General features: G+C 36.0%; 1 protein-coding gene across 3 annotated transcripts in view; it reads left to right on the top strand.

Moving 5' to 3' along the window:
- Positions 1–18,024, top strand: part of ITPRID2 (ITPR interacting domain containing 2) — an 88,055-nt gene extending 70,031 nt beyond the window's left edge. Inside the window, exons 13-21 of one of the 3 annotated variants that reach the window (XM_080798169.1) lie at positions 754–842; positions 2,221–3,432; positions 6,411–6,488; positions 6,568–6,695; positions 7,093–7,243; positions 8,301–8,366; positions 9,060–9,524; positions 15,967–16,084; positions 16,870–18,024. In XM_080798169.1, coding sequence (XP_080654295.1) covers positions 754–842; positions 2,221–3,432; positions 6,411–6,488; positions 6,568–6,695; positions 7,093–7,243; positions 8,301–8,366; positions 9,060–9,524; positions 15,967–16,071 — 2,294 coding nt within the window. In that variant the 3' untranslated portion in view covers positions 16,072–16,084; positions 16,870–18,024. The remainder of the gene's footprint in view (positions 1–753; positions 843–2,220; positions 3,433–6,410; positions 6,489–6,567; positions 6,696–7,092; positions 7,244–8,300; positions 8,367–9,059; positions 9,525–15,966; positions 16,085–16,869) is intronic. The other 2 variants (XM_080798170.1, XM_080798171.1) reach the window with 2 other exon arrangements.
- Positions 18,025–19,502: the final 1,478 nt, after the last annotated feature.

The following is a 19,502-nucleotide window of genomic DNA, read 5'->3' as shown; positions in this document are numbered from 1 at the left end:
GGCATGTGATCATTCTTGCTGTGCCTGGTTGTCCTTTTTACTTTAGAAAGCGTTTTTAGGTTATCCTAACCAGAAATTAGAGTTTTCAGGCCAAAAACCAGATGGTTTTTTTTTTTAAATAAAATTAACAGTATTATGTACTAGTTGAATGTATTTGAATTTCATGCAATTGTTAGGAAATCATTGATTATCATGACTTTAAAATTTTTTTTAAAATTTAAAATTTTAAAATTTTAAAAAATTTTAAAATTAAAATTTGAAGTATCAGAAACATTTAAGTACTCTGGCATGCAAATTATTTAATTTATTGGCACCTTAGTTATAGTCTCATTTTCTTATTAGAATAATCGAACTTTTTACACACTACATTTAAACTTCTAATTTCATCTGCTAAATATCTTTACATATCTACTAATGGAAATGGTTTACTTTGGGATTACTATTTTTTTAACATGGTTCTTCATTTCAGCCAGTTGTCCTCCAAAGATAAGACATTAATTGGATTTATCAAAAATACATTAACACTAGAACTTAATTAGCAACTAAATGCTGAGAATTTTTGATAGATCTGATTCTGTTTTGGGATGAATTCGAGTTAACCTCCTCTGCTTTGAAGCCACATATTGTATAAGGATGCATTTTTTTTTAAGAAGGAACCAATATATGTACCTGTTAGGAATCATATATCTGTAATATTTTCTTGTCAGTGCAGTCATATTTAGCAGTTTTGCCTAACTACATTTCTTTCGGTAGATCATCTATTACGTACTGCAAGTCAGCACTCTGATAGTAGTGGTTTTGCTGAAGATTCGACAGACTGCCTCTCCCTTAATCATCTTCAGGTAAAAATTTCTATTGTAGTAGGCACTGTGATTAACTTCATATTTGTGTGATTTTTCAGTAACTATATATTTCAAGACCTCATCTGTCTAATCTTTATTTTTCAAATGACAGAATAAAAAATGCCAGGATGTGGATGTTATCCAAGCATTTGACTACAAGTTTTAGTTTTCACTAATTATACCTCTCTCTCTGACTGAACATTTAGAAACAAAGAGCCTCTCCTTTATTTTTGGGCTTTCAGTAAACAGAGGTTATTTTGATCATTATTCTGTTTGGTATTTTTCTTCTATTTTCCCATAGTTGTTTCCATATTTTACCATAATTGTTTTATTTAATAACTAACAGTAACTATGTTACATAGCTTGCTGAATATTATATGACTTTGATGCTAGAGTGTGTTAGATAACCCACACAACAGGCACATCTTTATCCTTAAAGAGTTTATAATTTGTGTATAGTATATGGAACCCTTGTATGCAAAGGTACAGAAGTATCTTGAAAGTGTTTAAAATATCTATAACCAAATTTTAAAGAAGGTGGAGTAGGAGAAAAAGATGACCCAAAAGAGACTCTAGGAACCTAGTACTGGGATACATGGACAGGAAAAAGAGACTCAGAAAAATAATCCAGTGAGCAGAAGAACTGGAAGTTGGAGAGACTTTTTTTTAAAGGAAATCTGTGGACATGAGCAAGATAAGAATTTGGCTTTTTGGAAAGTGAGTGGTTGAGTGAGTTGTTGTGAGGGAGTAAATGAGGAGAAGCATGAATGGAGATTAAATCAATGATAAGAGGAGATACGAATGTTGACTCCTTTTTCAAATAAGGATGATAAATAAGTCTTTGTGTCTTTCTCATATGAGAATGACTCAGGGAAGTTGTCTGGCCAAGGGAGAGAGCTCTAATAGGACAGTCTGATGCCGAAAAATCTGGGATGAAATTGTGAAGTGATACTAGTCCTGGAGAGGATGTGATTGGATGCACAGCCTGGAGGATTAACTTTGAAAAAAAGGATAGTTTTCTTTCAGAACAGAAAGGAAGGAATGGTGGGGAGAGGTATGGGAACTTTTGTAGGTGTTGGGGAAGAAAATTAAGAAACATTTGTCCATCTTCTCAGTGATTCAGTGTCATATGTTGGAAGAAAAGGAAATGGGTGCTGAAGAGGTGAGCTAAGGAAAATAGTAAAATTCTGGAATAATCTTTGTGGGAAAGTGGAGGGGTTGCCAATTACAGTCAGTGAAAAACAGTTTTTAGTAGTACCAGGACCCTAACTGAGGTGGGAGATCGTGAAAATACAGAAGCATCACACCAGTTTGGTGTTTTTGTTAATGATACTTCCTATTTGAATTATCCATCTTCCTACCTATTTTCCTTTCACAGGTTCCCGAGTCTTTGCAAGCCATGGGGAGTAGCGCTGATAGTTGTGACAGTGAGACAACAGTCACATCATTTGGTGAAGACCTTGTCACACCAACAGCACAAGACCAGCCTTATTTTAATGAATCAGAGGAGGAGTCGCTCATCCCTCTTCAGAAGGGAAGAGAGAAGGCAGCAATAGCTGTTGATAAGAAAAGGTCAGATAGCCAGGATTTCCCCCAAAGCGAGACTGTGGAGAATGCAGGAAACACACAATCCGTGTGTAGCACAGGAGGTCACATTACTGAAATGAGTGAAATGAGAGAGGATTTATCTCCAGCACAGCCAGTGGACCTGCTGAGGGAAGCAAGTGCCGAAAGTGATGTGGATAAAAGCAGTGAATACGAATTTGCCCACTATACCACACACCATATTCTGAAATCACTGGCTTCTATTGAAGCTAGATGTAGTGGGAAGAGCTCAGAAAACACAACTGGGCCTCCATCTTCTGTGGACAGAGTTAATACAGCTTTGCAAAGAGCTCAAATGAAGGTTTGCAGTCTGTCTCACCAAAGAGTAGGACGTAGCTTGATAAAATCAAAAGATCTCTTAAAACAGAGGTACTTATTTGCAAAAGCTGGCTATCCTCTAAGAAGGTCTCAGTCTTTACCAACCACCTTATTGAGCCCAGTAAGAGTTGTATCCTCTGTCAATGTCCGGTTGTCCCCAGGAAAGGAAACCAGATGCAGTCCACCTTCCTTCACCTATAAGTACACACCTGAAGAGGAACAGGAATTAGGGAAAGAGGTGATTGAACATGATGGTCCGTCTTCAGTTAAATCCACTATTTTCATCTCTCCGTCATCTGTGAAGAAAGAAGAAGCCCCTCAGAGCGAGGTGAACCGGTCAGAGGAATGCCATCATCGAAGGACTCCTACCTGTTCACTGTATGCTCCAGCACCTGTATCTCAGTCCACCTGTTCTCTTCACTCTGTCCACTCTGAGTGGCAGGACAGGCCCCTGTGTGAGCACATGAGAACTCTGAGCACTCACAGTGTTCCCAACATAACAGGCACGACCTGTAGTGCCTTCAGTGCCCCTTTTGGGTGTCCTAACTCGCATAGACATGCCGCCTACCCTTACCGAGCGTGCTCTGTGAACCCTCCTTCTGCCATCGAGATGCAGTTGCGAAGAGTATTGCATGATATTAGAAACTCACTGCAGAATCTTTCACAGGTATGAGAAAAAATATCTTTTTTTTTTTCTTTCATTGATTTGAGCACCTCTTAATTCACTGAGAAGCTAGGTCCCATGAGGCATGATCCACTTCAGCTTCATTTTCTTACATGCCCAAACTTATGTGTACCTGCCCTCCTCCTATACTCTGCCCTCCTGTATCAAGGGAGAAGCTGTAATTAGTCCCGAACAAGGTTGATTTCTCTGTTCATAATCTCCCTCCCTTCTAGGGAAGAGATTTTGCTCATTGGGTGGCCTCCCTTCTTTAGCCTCTTCTCCGTGGTCTTTTTCTTAGTCAGGTTGTCCCTATTATTAAAAAATCTTCACTCTCAAATACTTTCTCTTCTTTTCTCTGCCATTTGACTGTGTTTACCGCTTCTTTCCTTTCTAAGCTTCCCTCCCCTCGGCTTCTGTGTCGCAGTGCGTTCTCCTGGTTCTGCTCATAGCTCTCTGACTAAACTTTTCCCTCCATCTCCTGACTCCTGGTGCTGGGTTTCCTGGCACAGAATGAGTCTGCCTCCACTGGTTTCAGAGACTGGAACTACCCCAGAAAAGAGAAAATCAGGTAAAGTGTGAATTTGAATAAAAATAGTCTGTGTGTCTTGTCATTTTTAAAATTATTGCTCTTAGGTATGTTAAGTAAACTGGAAATAATTCCCCCAAAAAGCTTTGAAAATAACTAAATTGTCTTTAGGTTTGCATTTCACATTTCCTTTCTAAATCTCTCTCCAAGCTACTTGTGTTTAGACAGTTGAAGAAATGGAAATGACAATGTAATGTAATGATCCCAGTGTTCGGCTAGGAGTCAGGAGGCTTAGAATATATGTAATAGGTCTCTTAGGATGACAAAAATAGGAAGCCACTAGGAAAGTAAAAATGAAAGTTGCAACTTTTTTTTAAGAGAGGGAGAGGAGGGGCGCCTGGATGGCTCAGTGGGTTAAATAAAGCCTCTGCCTTCGGCTCAGGTCATGATCTCAGGGTCCTGGGATTGAACCCTGCATGGGCTCTCTGCTCAGCAGGGAGCCTGCTTCCCCCTCTCTCTCTGCCTGCCTCTCTGCCTACTTGTGATCTCTTTCTCTCAGTCAAATGAATAAATAAAATCTTTAAAAAAAAGAGAGAGAGGAGTATATACTTTATTTATTTATTTTCTTATTTATTTTATTTTATTTTAGGGAGGGAAGAGAGGGCAGAGGGAGAAGTAGAGAGATAATAATAGGCAGGCTCCACACAGCACAGAGCCTGATGCAGGGCTGCATCTTACGATCCTGAGATCACAATCTGAGCCAAAATCAAAAATCAAACTCTTAACCGACTGAGCCACCCAGGCTCTCCAAAAGTCGCAATTTTTTTCTCTAAGATTTTATTTACTTAAGAGAGAAAGAGCATGAGTGGAGGTGAGGGCCAGAGGGAGAGGGAGAAGCAGGCTCCCTATTGAGCAGGGAGCCTGACGAGGGACATGATCCCAGGACCTTAGGATCACGACCTGAGCGGAAGGCAGACACTTAACTGATTGAGCCACCCAGGCACCTTAAGTCGCAGCTTCTTAAGTTATGTAGTAAAGTATACCTTTTTTAAAATATTTTATTTACTTATTTTTCAGAGAGAAAGAGAGCGCATGGGGGGAGTGGCAGAAGGGGAGGGAGAAGGAAGGAGGAGGAAAGAATCTCAAGCAGACTTGAGCATGGAGCCCAATGTGGGGCTTGATCTCAGGCCCCTGAGATCATGACCTAAGCTGAAACCAAGAGCCTGACATTTAACTCACTGAGCCACACAGGTGCCCCAAGTACACCTTCTTTTAAATATAGATTTTTATCCTCATGACAACTGTCTCCTAATGATTTCCGGTCTAACCAGAATGTGGGTATTCTTCCTCCTTATAAATCTTAGTTAGTTTTATCTGTGAGTGAGAGAGCCAACCTTTCAGCTCTAATTATGTGAAACGCAGGGCTCTGTCGGCCTACACCCTAATGGAGCACCTTTCTAGAGCAGCTTGTTATTCTGCTCTGCATGTGGTCATCTCCTGTTGGATGTCCTATCAGCAGCTCAGCTAATTAATCTTCTCAACACCCCTCACCCCCTCCAGGAGACAGAGGTTTTGGTCTCTGCTTATCTCTCCAGTCTAATTCTCTGTGTGTGTGCCCACCAGCAGTGTTGGACTGCATGCAGGCTTCCAAATACATACGCATTCCTATGTGTCTGTTTTTACAAATGCCACTGTTTTTATTTTTGTTTTTGTTTTTGAACCTAGAATGACCCGCCCTTGCCTTTCTTTGCACGACCAAGTGCTGTTTACTGTTAAGGCTCAGCTCAGGTGTCACCGGTGCTGGGATCATTTACTCACCCAATCTAGATTTTTGTTTGTTCTGTCATAGCACGTCTCTCCCCCACCCCAACATTGTAAGTTTTTTCTCACTTTTTTTTTTTTTTTTCTTCTTACACTGTGAGAACACTTGAAGGCTGGGAATGCCTTTTGTCTTCCTTTTGCCTTTTTTCTTCACTCTCTAAAATAGTGAGATACAGTAGATGCTTAAATGTCTACGAATAAGTGTGATGACTGCTTACTACTCTCTCCAGCCAACTCAGTAATTCCCTGTAATCTCAGAATTTGCTATCACTTCTACAGTTTTGAGTATTGTTTTTGTTTTCTACTGCCTCAAGGCAAGAGGGAGTCCTATAGGACATAGATTTAAATAGATTTAAATAATACACGTTTCTTTGCCTGTTCTTTGTTCCAAATAGGCTGACTTATCCCTGAAACAAATAGGAGTAATCAGGTGGCACTGGGGACTGATTGGGTTCATGCTTACAAAATGAAGTGGCATTTTTTGGTGTTGTTGTTGCTGCTTTTTTTCCCCTCAAAGAGATGTAGGCCCCAAATCAAATCAAAAATACGTAGGCCCCAAATCACCTTTTTAACACCTTAGATAATTTGGAAATAACCACTTTAACATTGATTTGTTACTTTCACTTTTTTATAGTACCCTATGACGAGAGGACCTGATCTTGCTGCTGCTCCGTATAGTACTCAGAAATCATCTGTTCTACCTCTATATGAAGTGAGTTCTTATTTAGATCTTTGTGGTACAAAGTAATTTATATGATTTAGAAGTATAATTTTGTCATGTTGTATTTTAGAATACTTTTCAGGAGCTCCAGGTAATGAGGCGGAGCCTGAATTTATTTAGAACACAAATGATGGATTTAGAGTTGGCAATGCTGCGTCAGCAAACTATGGTTTATCATCATATGACCGAGGAGGAAAGGTAAAAGTTCATTTTGTCTTAATCTAACTCAGAATATTTTTCATTCCAAAAAAGAATTGTCACCTTTTTTTTTTTAAGCTTGGTTTTATGTCTAGTGCTGTGTACCTTTTATTTTGTGAATCACTGTAAATAAAATTAAGCATAGTGTTTTACTAATTAAACTGCTTTCAGTGTGTTAAGGAAGACAGTGGTTGTAATGTGTTTTTAGTTTGGAATATTTGAGATACAGGGTAGAGGAAGAAAGACCATTTGTCCTACTGGTCAACCTGTGGCAATTGCTGTCACGCTAATTTTTAGAACTGGCCATCTCAATACTTTCTAATGGCTTGTGAGAGAGTGGTGAATGTGAATCTCCAAACAGCTTTTTTCAACCTTGTGCCTGTCATCACACTGATAGGTATGAAGTTGATCAGCTTCAGAGTTTGAGAAATTCGGTCCGCATGGAACTTCAGGACCTGGAACTGCAGCTGGAGGAGCGCCTGCTGGCCCTTGAGGAGCAGTTCCGCGCCGTGCGCATGCCTTCTCCCTTCCGCTCCTCAGCCCTTATGGTAAGCCTTGGGGCTTGTCTGTGGGTTTCACTTAGGACTTATGTATCATGTTCCACATAATTTAGGACCAATGCCTTAATTTTATTTAAAACACTTATTTTAATGGCATTGAGGCAAGCACAATGTTTAAGGAAACTTTCCCACAGATCAGTTGAATGTGCAAGTTGTGATTCTTTTCTTAAATATTTAATATATTTAGAAATATACTGAAAAATGTTAATCATTTTTTAATAAAGATTAAGGAGCAATACAAAATTTTTAGGGGTTTTAAAAATGGTAGTGGGTTAATATGTGACTAATTTAGATTTTAATCCCTGCCTGTAACTAACTGCCAAGAACATAAATATGTATTTTACTCGGTCTTTTTTCCCCTTGCCTTTGAATAAATAACTATTCCTTTTAAGTTTTTCCTTTATTTTGGATTCTTTGCAAGTCTTTAATTTTTTAAGAATCAGATGAGATCTTTTTTAAAAGCAGAAAACATGTATACAGCCAAGAGAATAAATACTTTCTCTTTGTTTCGTATCACTTTTCAAACTTATAATGTTTCTTTGAGTGAAATTTAAATTTTGGCAGTTGATTATTATTGCTGTAATCTTTGCAGTCGTGAAATACAGTGTTTTGGAATGTTGAAATAGTGAACTTTGCTGTTACTTGAACCACATACTTGATTTTGTTAACAGCAGATGACTGTACACACAAATATATGCACCCGTATGGAGTAGAATCAGTAGAATAAGAATGTGTATTACACATATATATGTGTAGCATAGAATAAGATTATCACTTATCATTGGTGAATATCTTTTTCCATAAATGGTTTCAGTCCATTATTTTTAGAAATGCATATTGGTGACAGCAGAGAATCAGAACATCTATGAATGTGTTAATTCAGTCAGAATTAACACATTTTATAGGATCCCAAGACAGTTGAGAGTGACCTTCATGACATAAAAGAATGTTTCAGGGCAATAATTAGTTCATTTTTTGTGAAACACTTGCATTTTGAAGAAATAATTTATACATACATACATATATATTGTTCTTATTTTTCCAGGGAATGTGTGGCAGTAGAAGCGCTGATAACTTGTCATGCCCTTCTCCATTGAATGTAATGGAACCAGTAAGCCTCTCTCCTTTCAAATCACTGGGGAAGGGAATGATAATAACATTTCATAAACACACTATTTTTCCCAGTGTAGATGAAATGTTTTTGTTTTTAAATACAGAATTTGATGCTAACTAAATTGATTGGAAGTGAGTATGGCACTTCTGAAACTCTTTTGCCATCTTAGTCCATTAGAAAGCCAGTTATTTGCAACGGTGATTTATCTTTATGGTGTAAAGGAGGTAATGCATTATAAAAAGTATTCAATTTATGCTACAGAGAAAATGTGCTTTCATAGTGTTTCCAGGTCCTTTAGGTAGTTGGATTTGTAGGATGACTACTTTTTGAACAAAAGTCCAATTTTTGTTATGTTTTAAAGAAACTGATTCATCTAGATGCCAAAGCATTATGATTAGCTATTTTGCTTTTCACTAGTTACTATTCCTTAACAAGTAATTTGGACACCCATGCATTAACAAGTAAAATTTCATCCAACCATAGTCTAGTTATGTATATTACGGCTTTGTCTCACCACGAATTTACATTTTCCTATGTTTTTGCAAATAAAATTGAGTAGTTACTACATGAATTAGAATGTCTTTACAAGCTAAGTGATTTTTAGCAGTAATCACAACTAGAATTTTAATCTTCTTCTAACTACCAGTCTTAATTTAAAGAGAGAAGAATTACAATTTTTCTGACTTCCAGGTCACTGAACTGATGCGGGAACAATCCTATCTGAAGTCTGAATTGGGCATGGGACTTGGAGAAGTGGGATTTGAAATTCCTCCTGGAGAAAGCTCAGAATCCGTTTTCTCCCAAGCAACATCAGAGTCATCTTCTGTATGTTCTGGTCCGTCTCATGCTAATAGAAGAAGTGGAGTACCTTCTGGTGACTCAGTGCGCAAACCCAAGACCCATCTGGTACCAAGCAAGAAAGTATTCCGAGCATCAGTGGCCCTAACACCCACTGCTCCTTCTAGAACAGGCTCTGTGCAGACACCACCAGATGTGGAAAGTTCTGAGGAAGTTGGAGCTGCCGAAGAAGCCTTGGAAGCTGTAGGACCTAAATCTGAAGTGGAAGAAGGCAATGGAAAAATCCCATTAATGCCAGCTGCTGGGGAAATGCATAAAAATGTGGAGCAAGATGAGTTGCAGCAAGTCATACGGGAGGTGAGTAAAATCTATGCTTAATTTATTTGGCAGTATGTGTTGGAGGAGGTTTTATTTGGATGTTATTTATAAGATATTCCTTTGATTCACTGTATTCAGTAATTTTCAGAGAGCTTTTAAATTAAATTTTCAGAGAACTTTCCCATTGATCTAGCTCATGTCTATTAAGATATGTTTCTAATGGCATTTCTGCAAATTTTATACTCCAGTGTGAAATAATAAGTATAAAGAATTTGATCCATTTGGCTTAATGGGTGGTGGAGATATATGGAAGATACATGAATTGTTCAAAGATAGAAGTACAGAAAGAAAAGGAGGTTTACCCTGGGTAATAGCAATGTGTAAACCTGAAGCATTTAACCATAGTTCTAGGTTTCCAAAAGGACTGCAAAAATTAGGAAGACTAGTAGTCACAGGTCAAAAGTTAATTGAGAAAATTAGTAAAATAGCTGCTTTGGACACTAGGATCAGGCAATAAGAAGGAATAATATATATATATCATATATGCTATATATATGATATATATATATCTCATATGAAAATAGAGCACAGATCAAAATTTTTGATGGCTTTTAATTTTTTCCTTTTCTTCCCAAATCACACTATGTCCGGGTACAAAATGTAATAGAGTATACAGGATAAATTTACACATGTTGAATATATTTTTTTCAATCTGTTCTCTTAAGAGTAACTGAGGAAGAACCATAATTATCCATAGTTCTTTCCCAGTGATACTAAAACCCATGATGAGAAAGGATTTTTCCATTGGTCAAAAAGGGGGATAACCCTATACATTAAAAAAAACAAACAAGTCTTCTGAGTACGTTGCTCTGTAACATATAAAAAATACATATAATACATGAAATCCTTAAGCTTAAAAGACTAGTAGAAATGTAAATAAGACTAATTCAGGAAACAATAAAATTGCACAGAAAAACATGTAGTATAATGTATTCAAGCATTTAGAAATAGAAAAGGGCAAAATGGGCCAGAGAAATTAGGGTCAGTGGCTCCCTATTTTTAATTTGCATATTTCTAATAAATTGAACCTAAGCAATTGAACCTAAGATATTTTTAAAATTAATTTGTGAGTAACATATGAACAAATTTGTAGTGGTTACAGGTCAAGAATGGTGGCAGCAGACCAGAATCTTCTCTCAAATGGGCCATTGATCCTCTGAGTCCAGAGATTAGTTCATATGTATGAGGTGCCATCATTCATAGCTGCATAATAATAGCTTGAGAAGTACAGTAAAAATAAATACAGTCAGTTTTACTATGGTATGATATATATCACTCCTAAAAATTGTTGTGCTGTGCACATTGGTGCAGTTATAACCACAGAGCTTATGGGGAAAATAGGATTAGAAGCATAACCAAAACTTTGTAAGTGACATATTTAAAAGAGGATAGAAACCTAACAAAAATAGCACAATTTTATACATGTTAAATGGTTAAGAAATACATAAATACTGCAATAAATATGGTATTTGACCTTGAAAAATACCTGAAATTTGCTTGTGAAACTGGGGTTTGGAAGAGTTGCTGCTTGTGAGGTACTGCAAGGTAACAGAGAAGAGTAACATGAAATCCAGCAGAAAGTTTTCATATCAGATGTGAGTAGGTGTGGCTCATGACACACTGAACTGAGATAGCTGGTAGATATTTAATGTATGTGTATTTCATGTACTATATTCCTACGTTCAGCTGAATGCAGTTATCTGCATTCACCCAATATTTCTTATAGATGAAACTGCACATAAGCAGACATGAAATTTATATTATACTCAAGTTGTTTCCTAATATTTCAGTCATGTTGAGACAAATTTACATTTTCAAAACCAGCATTATAGCAGAAGAGACTGTATGTTTATAATTTCTTTTCATGACTTGAATTACGAGCTCAAAGTTTAAAAGGTCTTAAATTCTATAAATTTATTTGTTCTACAAATGCATTTTTTCTAAGTGGATTATATGTAGCCGGCTAATGTGTAGCAGGCTCTGTATATCCGTCTTGCTCAGTTAGGTGCAAATGATTAGAATCCATTTTTATTTATATGTTTCATTTCAAAGAGTAATTTTATGAAATTATTTTTCTCCACACTATATTTATATATCAAGAACTAAGTTTTATATGAAGAAGTAAGTTTTAAGGTACATTTTCTTCCTCTAGAAATGTGATATTTTTGTTCCCTTTAGCTTGCTTTAGTTTGAAAGCTTTCCTTGAAAACTTGACTTAATTTCGCTTGTTTGGTATAAATATTACCTAATGCACACTTGAGTCCTCATTTTTAAAGTTGTTAATAGGTCGCCTCATGTGTGTTGTGAGTAATTTCTGAGGAGTAAAGCATTCCTAGACCAAAACATTTTGGTTCTTTGGCTGATAGAACATAACATATAGAAAAGACAGTTGTTTCTTGGTCCTAGAGAAGTATTTGATCATTTGCATAGAACCTCCCATAAAGGGGTGCCTGGGTGGCTCAGTAGGTTAAGCCTCTGCTTTCGGCTCAGGTCATGATCTCAGGGTCCTGGGATTGAGCCCTGCATCAGGCTCTCTGCTCAGAGAGCTTCCCCCTCTCTCTCTCTGCCTGCCCCTCTGCCTACTTATGATCTCTGTCTGTCAAATAAATAAATAAAATCTTAAAAAAAAAAAAAGAACCTCCCATAAAATAAGAAAGATTTTATAATTTTGAAGACATTTAAACTGACATGCAGGGCAAATGTCTGAGGAAATTTTCAGAATTTGTAACTAAACCTGTTCATTAGAAACTCCCTAATTCAACATTTGGCATAGTTTGGAGGAAGTTGGGATTAACATTTACCCTTTTGCTATTTACAGATAAGGACTTAACAAGCAAAATATATAAATAAAACAAGGTGTTAAAAGGAATTTTGATGTACTTAAGAAAGTAAACTATTTTGAAGCACTTAAAAAATATACACTATTAGATAAGTTAGTCCAATGCCGTTTATAATTTTAAAAAAATGTGTTGGTAATATCTTAGCTCAGTTATAAGGATGTTCTGTTAAACTTTGTTTATAAAATGTATTAAATTCATATTAGTCTTAATGCCATTCATTTCAAATCCATAATCTTTTTGTTTAAATACCCATGGTACTGAGTAGCTTGTTAAAGCTACGTATCAGTAAATTCTGTGCCCCTGACACCCATTAACAAAAGCTACTCCTGGGGCATCTGGGTGGCTCAGTGGATTAAGCCTCTGCCTTCAGCTCAGGTCATGATTTCAGGGTCCTGGGATCGAGTCCCGCATTGGGCTCTCTGCTCGGCAGGGAGCCTGCTTCCTCCTCTCTCTCTTCTCTGCTTGCCTCTCTGCCTACTTGTGATCTCTCTCTGTCAAATAAATAAAATCTTTAAAAAAAAAAAAAAAAAAAGCTTCTCCTCAGGATGGCAGGATTTAAGCCATTTGAATGTTTTGCAGGTAAAGATTAAGCATGTTTGGCAGACACATTCAGGGATGTTTTTTACTTCACTCTTGGATGCATGAAAACAATGATGTCTGTCAAGTTTTTGTTTTCACCGTTTCACCATATGTGAAGTTTTGAAAAAGTATGCTCTCATTATAATGTGTTAATACAGTAGAGTTCTTCTGAAGGAGAAAGAGCTTCTTTTTCAAAGACATGTTTTCTCTCTCAGAGAAATGTTTAATATACTCATTCAATAACAAAGCTTTTGTCAGATTAAAGTAACACACTTTGCACAGATTGTATATGTTGTAGTGGGAAAAAATTACACTTAAAATTTGCCCAGGTGGTCTGTGATGTATGTAATCAGTGGCCTGAAACTGTTTACAATTATTTAAAAAGTTAAAAAAGAAAACAACTTAAAAAAAAATCTAGTAAGTGAGCATGTGCCATAGAAGCAAATCAACAGAATTAAACATCAAAGAATAAACATAGATTGCTTTTCTCTTTAGAGAGTACTTTTTGGTTTGATGAATTTCCTAGGCTTGGTTCATGCCTTTTAGTATCTTTATTACAGGCCATCTGACATGCATTAAACATGTATTTTGGTGAATACGTAGCTTGTTTGTGTTCTTACTACAGTTTCGATCAGTGATCACTTGATCTAATGGCTGCCACAAAGTCATCACCCAGGCTATGCCTGTCACACCACACTTCACACTTGCAACAATCTGCTTCTCTTGCCCGTGAGCATTCTTTTCTTAATCTCACTCAAGTCTGTGTTCAGCTGTACCACGGTTTGGAAATTGTGCTCGTAAGGGCAGTTTTCCCATCCATCCCAAAAGAGTTTTGTCACTCCTAAACCTGTAGCCTGTGAGACTTGGGAGCTAATTTATTTGTCCATACATTTATTCCTTCATTTAATTATTAAAGGCATTTTATTTTTTTCAGTGCTAGTCTGTCTATAATCCTTTATTTTTCTACCTTCTGTGTCAGATATTGTGTCTCTCTCCCTCCTCCTGCCTTCACTCTGTATTGCTTTTCTCTTTCTCATAAATGCAATGCGTTCAGACATTTATCGAGCACTTACTTTATGCCAGGGTACATTGATAAGTGAGACCCAGTGGTCTCCCTGAACTAGCCCACAGCACAACGCTCCCCCTTTGACCTCACCCTTCCTCATCCAGGCTCCTGCTTCCTGGTGGGAACCATCTGTTAGTGACACTCCTTGTTCCCCTCTCCTCCGAAGTGTTCTTGCTGCAGTTTTCTCTCCACAGTGTGACCTGAAGTTGCCATTATTTTTCATGACCTACTATTTTAAGCTCTGTCATTCTCTGAGAAGTTTTTACTTTTTCCTCTTGTAGCCTATACAGGTCTCTCATTCTCTGTTCTTATGTTTTAGTGAGTTAATACATTATATTTCCTCTTGATATTTTATGAAACAATATTCATTTTGTGCCCTTCTACATTACAACATCCTCCTTGGCCAGACTTTCTTTTATGCTTCCAGTAATGTCTGTACCCTCAAAAAGTGTTGGCATACATTTTTGGTTTGTAGAGAATACTTTTTGGCTTCTGTTTTATTTTTTGAATGATAAAGAATGATGAAAGTTACTAAGATTGCCATATTGCATGCAGTAACAGGACTGGGAAGACTACTTCTTGTCTTCTGTAAATACAGGTTTGCAAAAGTTGAAAAGATTCAACACATTGTATTTGTGCTTATATTATAATACATTGTGGCTAAGAGGTTCTGGTTTTCATAATATTTGTATCCAACACATATTCATTTAAAAATAAACGTGAAGTACTATGAAAGCCAAACACTTTTCCTGATGTTTAAAGTTTAGAAATATTGGTAGAAGATAAAAGGAGAAGTTTGTATTTATTTAAATTATTCCAATACAGATGGTTGGTAGCTAAGGAGCACTTGTTTCTGTGAATACTTCTGTATAAATCTATGTATTATGTACCGGTTTTGCGTGACAGATTAATAGAGAGCCATTTTTGGAAAGACTTCAATTGAGATGTGTTCAGGATGTACTTAGGAACATTTTAGGAAATAGATCAGGCTGACAGGAAACTGTGGAAATGTAGAATTTTTAAAAGCTAGTTGAAAGTGTCTCAAGTTGTAATTTGGGAAGACATTATCAGTTTATTTCAGGAAATCCACATTTAAAGCCTTCACAAAGAGCTATTTGGAGGTGATGCTGTATTATTAGAGAGAAAAGGGCATGGATAGGCATGCATAGTGTCTGGGCATCTGGAAAAGAAAATCTTGATGGAATTATTGTTGCCCCTACATCTGTTTGCCTTTTCCGACAATAAAATAAGATTGTATATCCTTATCTGAAGCAAAATTTTCAGACAGGTGACAAACTTCTACCATACAACTAAAGAAAAATTTATTTCTTTAGAGTTTGGGGTTGTTTAGAGGATGTTTTTCATGTTTTAAAATAAATTGTACTAAATTATCATTTTTTTCTTTCCACGTAAAATGTGTATGTTAGCTTCGAACAATATATAACTTCTTTAGATACTTTGTTTTCAGTTGGTGTAAAAAGGCAATATACCAATATATTAGTTTGACACTAATGAGATTTCTTAACAATGACAATACTAAGTATACTGTTGATGACCATATGAAATTAGACATTAATAAAAAAACATAAAAATTGAATCTAACATTTAATTAGTTCTTCTGGGTTCCTTTGTGTCATGAAGCAAATGGAGTTTTTTAATCTATAAATAACATTTTTAATGTTCTCAACGTAAGAATTGTGGTGTTATTTTATAATAGAATTATCTGAGTTATGCCAGATCACACACTGACCTAGGTTTGAGGATAGACGGACATGATTCCTCACTACCTCTCTATATTTCATGAGGGTTTACATGAGTGTTTCTCTGTGGCTTAGTTGATTGTAGGAATTAAATGTTGTTTTTGTTTTTCTGAAGACCGAAAAAGTAGATTATAGTCATATTGTTAAATTCTTATTTTTCTCTTTTTCCATTTTAGATTAAAGAGTCTATTGTTGGCGAAATCAGACGGGAAATTGTAAGTGGACTTTTGGCAGCAGTATCTTCAAGTAAAGCGTCTAATTCTAAGCAAGATAGTCATTAAATGGAATTTATAGGTAAACTTTCCTGAAATTTTTTGCTTTGCTAAATATAAATAGCTACTTAGTGTTTAATGCTTTCTTAGTCCCCAGAACTGTTTCTCTGGCTCATTTTTAATTTTTAGAATATATATAATAGGTGATCCTGCAGTGTGAAAAACTCACACAGCCCCATTGGAAGTGTAAGTAGGTCAAATCTCATAATATTTACCTCCAGGTGATTATTGATAGTGTGTTATTTTCCTGAAATTTCATCATAGTAAATAAATACTGGAATTGAAGAAATCAGAACTTGCAAAATTAAGCATTATTTTCATACCATTGGTTATAATGGTATTTCAGATGTATAACTTATGGACCAAGATTGAGAATTAATCACAAATTATTATTATCTTTTTGTATTTTAAAGAAAAGTATCCCAGGGCACCTGGGTGGCTCAAGTCAATTAAGTGTCTGCCTTTGGTTCAGGTGATGATCCTGGCATCCTGGGATCAAGCCCTGCTTCTGGCTCCCTGCCCATCAGGGAGTTTGCTTCTCCCTCCTCCCGCTCTTGTGTTCTCACTTGCACTCTCTCAACTTCCCCTCTTCTCAAATAAATAAAAACTTTAAAAAATAAAGTATTCCATAGGTCCATATCTAATCATGGCATAATTTATAGAGAAGGATGTTATTTATATATATACACACATATAATGCACATATGTGTGTGTGTGTGTGTATTTAGAGAAGAGTTTCATCCTCTTTTTAAAGAACTTTTAACACAAATATTTGAAAGATGTTTAATGCTCACTTCTCTTTTTAAGGTTGGCATGGATCCTTTTGGCTGTGAGATGTTGGAGTTATCAATGATATACACTGGTAGAGGTGTTATTTGTGCTTCAGAAGATACTTGCTGCTGGACTGGGCTACTGTATACAGTGTACAATGTTTATTTCTTCTATGCATATCTTTTTTAAAAACGTACATAGAAACATAGGCACTTTGCTGACTTTATTTCTTTTCTAAACTACCAAAACTGTAGCCATTTGAAAAGCCTAATATTTATTTGTATGTCAATATTTTCCAATTGATTCCCTATGTAGAATTAATTTTAAAACTTGAAAACTTCCAGACTTAAACAACTTATAAATAACATATTTCTTCAGACTAGCTTCTTAAAACACTGACCTCTATGAGGTATTTACTGTGCAATAACTGATTCATTTTTTGAGAGCTTGAAGCAACCAATGATTTTCCCTCCACTGCTGTTAATTAGTGTCACTTCCAAGGAGAAAAATTGTTCTGTTGTAAAATTTGCTCTTAATTCTTGAGGAGGTTACTAATAGCAGTAGGATAGAATTGTATGAGGTTACCTACAACTACTTAATGTTCTTACACTGTAAGCATTGTTACTTTACCAAGACAAATGTAATTTTATTATACCTTATGTAGTATTTTCTTTTGGAAACATGCGTTATGTTAAACACTATACTTTTTGCATTGTCCGGACTTCTTATATTATAAGGAGATGTTTCTTCTTCTTTTAGACTAAGTAGTAGAGTATTGCCAAAATAACGGGACTTCTGACTTGAATGGATTGAAATGAATAAGCTGGTTTTGTTTTTCAAAATGGAGGTATTTTAGATTTGTTCTCCTCAGAATAGATGGTTTTAATTTAGTTTTAACCAGTGAGAACTGTTTGTTTTTTGGGGGAAAAAATAAAAAGGAAGGTGGTTTCCTATTTGGTTTTGTATGTATTAAATAAATGTGTAAAGTAACAACCAAATTTATTAGAATTATTCCTTTAGCATTTATAATTTTCAACTCTTATTATATTTCTTTGTGTGAAATTTTAATCAAAAGTGGTTGAGATGTTAACAATATTCTTTGAAAGAATATCTAAAAAGTTTATAAATGTTTGAATTATCACACAAAGGCTGATTTCTAAAAATAAAACAATAAAGTATTTATTTTGCCTAACATCTTTTTAATAGTTTCTTTTCTTTAACAACAATGTGAACAATTTGGATTAGATTTGATGAGTAACAAATAAGGTCCAAAAGAATTGGCTATAACCTAATAGGCTGATATTTTCTTTTTCTAAAGAGGCTTCTATGATGCTTTGAAAAATACAGTTAAGACCAGACCACCCTGGAGAAAGAGCTTGTATTGCTCTTGGTCTCATCTAGTTTTGTGGTCCTAATGATTATCATCTGAAGCCAAATAAAACTTTCATTTAAAATGTACTATTAAACTCAAAGAACAGACATTAAAGTATTATTTTATTCTCTGGTCAAAGTATTCAACTTAGTTGATTCTAATAATAGTAATGATACATATAAACCAGGTACCCCATATTAAACATAATATAGGCATCGATGATTTTAACTGTTCAGCTTTTTAGCCACTTACAGTTCATTTCTGACAATACAAGATACCCAGAATTTGATGGTCAAAATTAGAGATAAAAGAGTTGTAGTAGTACACTAAACCAATGGACAGATCATTTCTCTAGTATATACATGAAATAAATTTAGTGAACCTTCACTATTAGAGTTTCATCCTTCTCTACGTTTTAAACCTTTGTGTTTAAAAGCCACCATGCTAGCTCCTGCTATGTAGAAATGAATGAGAGAAAGAGCAAGGTATCTTTTTTTATATGGGTAAGTTTACAAATACCAAATGAAAAAATATAAAGAAGAATCATAAAAAGAATTTGAGAGAGTCTTAAAAGTCTTAAAAAATGGGAAGTGGAAAGGATGGGCTCAAATAATCAAAAAGGTTAGTAAAGGTTATTCAGAATGTATAAATTGAGTTTGAGTTCCTATGTGCATGATGAAGAACTGTTTTTAAGAAACCAAGCTGTTGGGGCGCCTGGGTGGCTCAGTGGGTTGGGCTTCTGCCTTCGGCTCGGGTCATGATCTCAGGGTCCTGGGATCGAGCCCTGCATCAGGCTCTCTGCTCGGCGGGGAGCCTGCTTTCCCCTCTCTCCGCCTGCCTCTCTGCCTACTTGTGACCTCTTTGTCAAATAAATAAATAAAATCTTAAAAAAAAAAATGGTCTCTAGGTGAGACTGCTTGTTAAAAGAAAAAAAAAAAAAGAAACCAAGCTGTCTTTAGCTTGCACATGTACTAAGAGCCTGAAGAAAGAAGGCATAGAAGAAAAAGAATCTCAAAATGGTGGTTTGGAATTTGGGAGTCACCGTGAATGATATACCATGGACAAAACGGCAGATCCTCAGACTTGAGTACATATTGTTCCTCTATGAACGTTCAACTGAATTTCAGTAACATTTAAAATATGCATTACATCAGTTAAGACTGTTTGCTCAGCTGGCCATCTTCGACTTTCTGAAAAAAACAATGTTTTTAGGGCAGTTTTAGGTTTACAATACACTTCAACTTCTTTAGAGGGCAATAAGGATGCAGTAAAGTACATATAAAATAATGTAAAGAAA

This window comes from Martes martes, assembly GCF_963455335.1.
Source record: "Martes martes genome assembly, chromosome: 3".
NCBI classification, from domain to species: domain Eukaryota; kingdom Metazoa; phylum Chordata; class Mammalia; order Carnivora; family Mustelidae; genus Martes; species Martes martes.
This window is presented reverse-complemented; position numbering and strand designations above follow the sequence as displayed.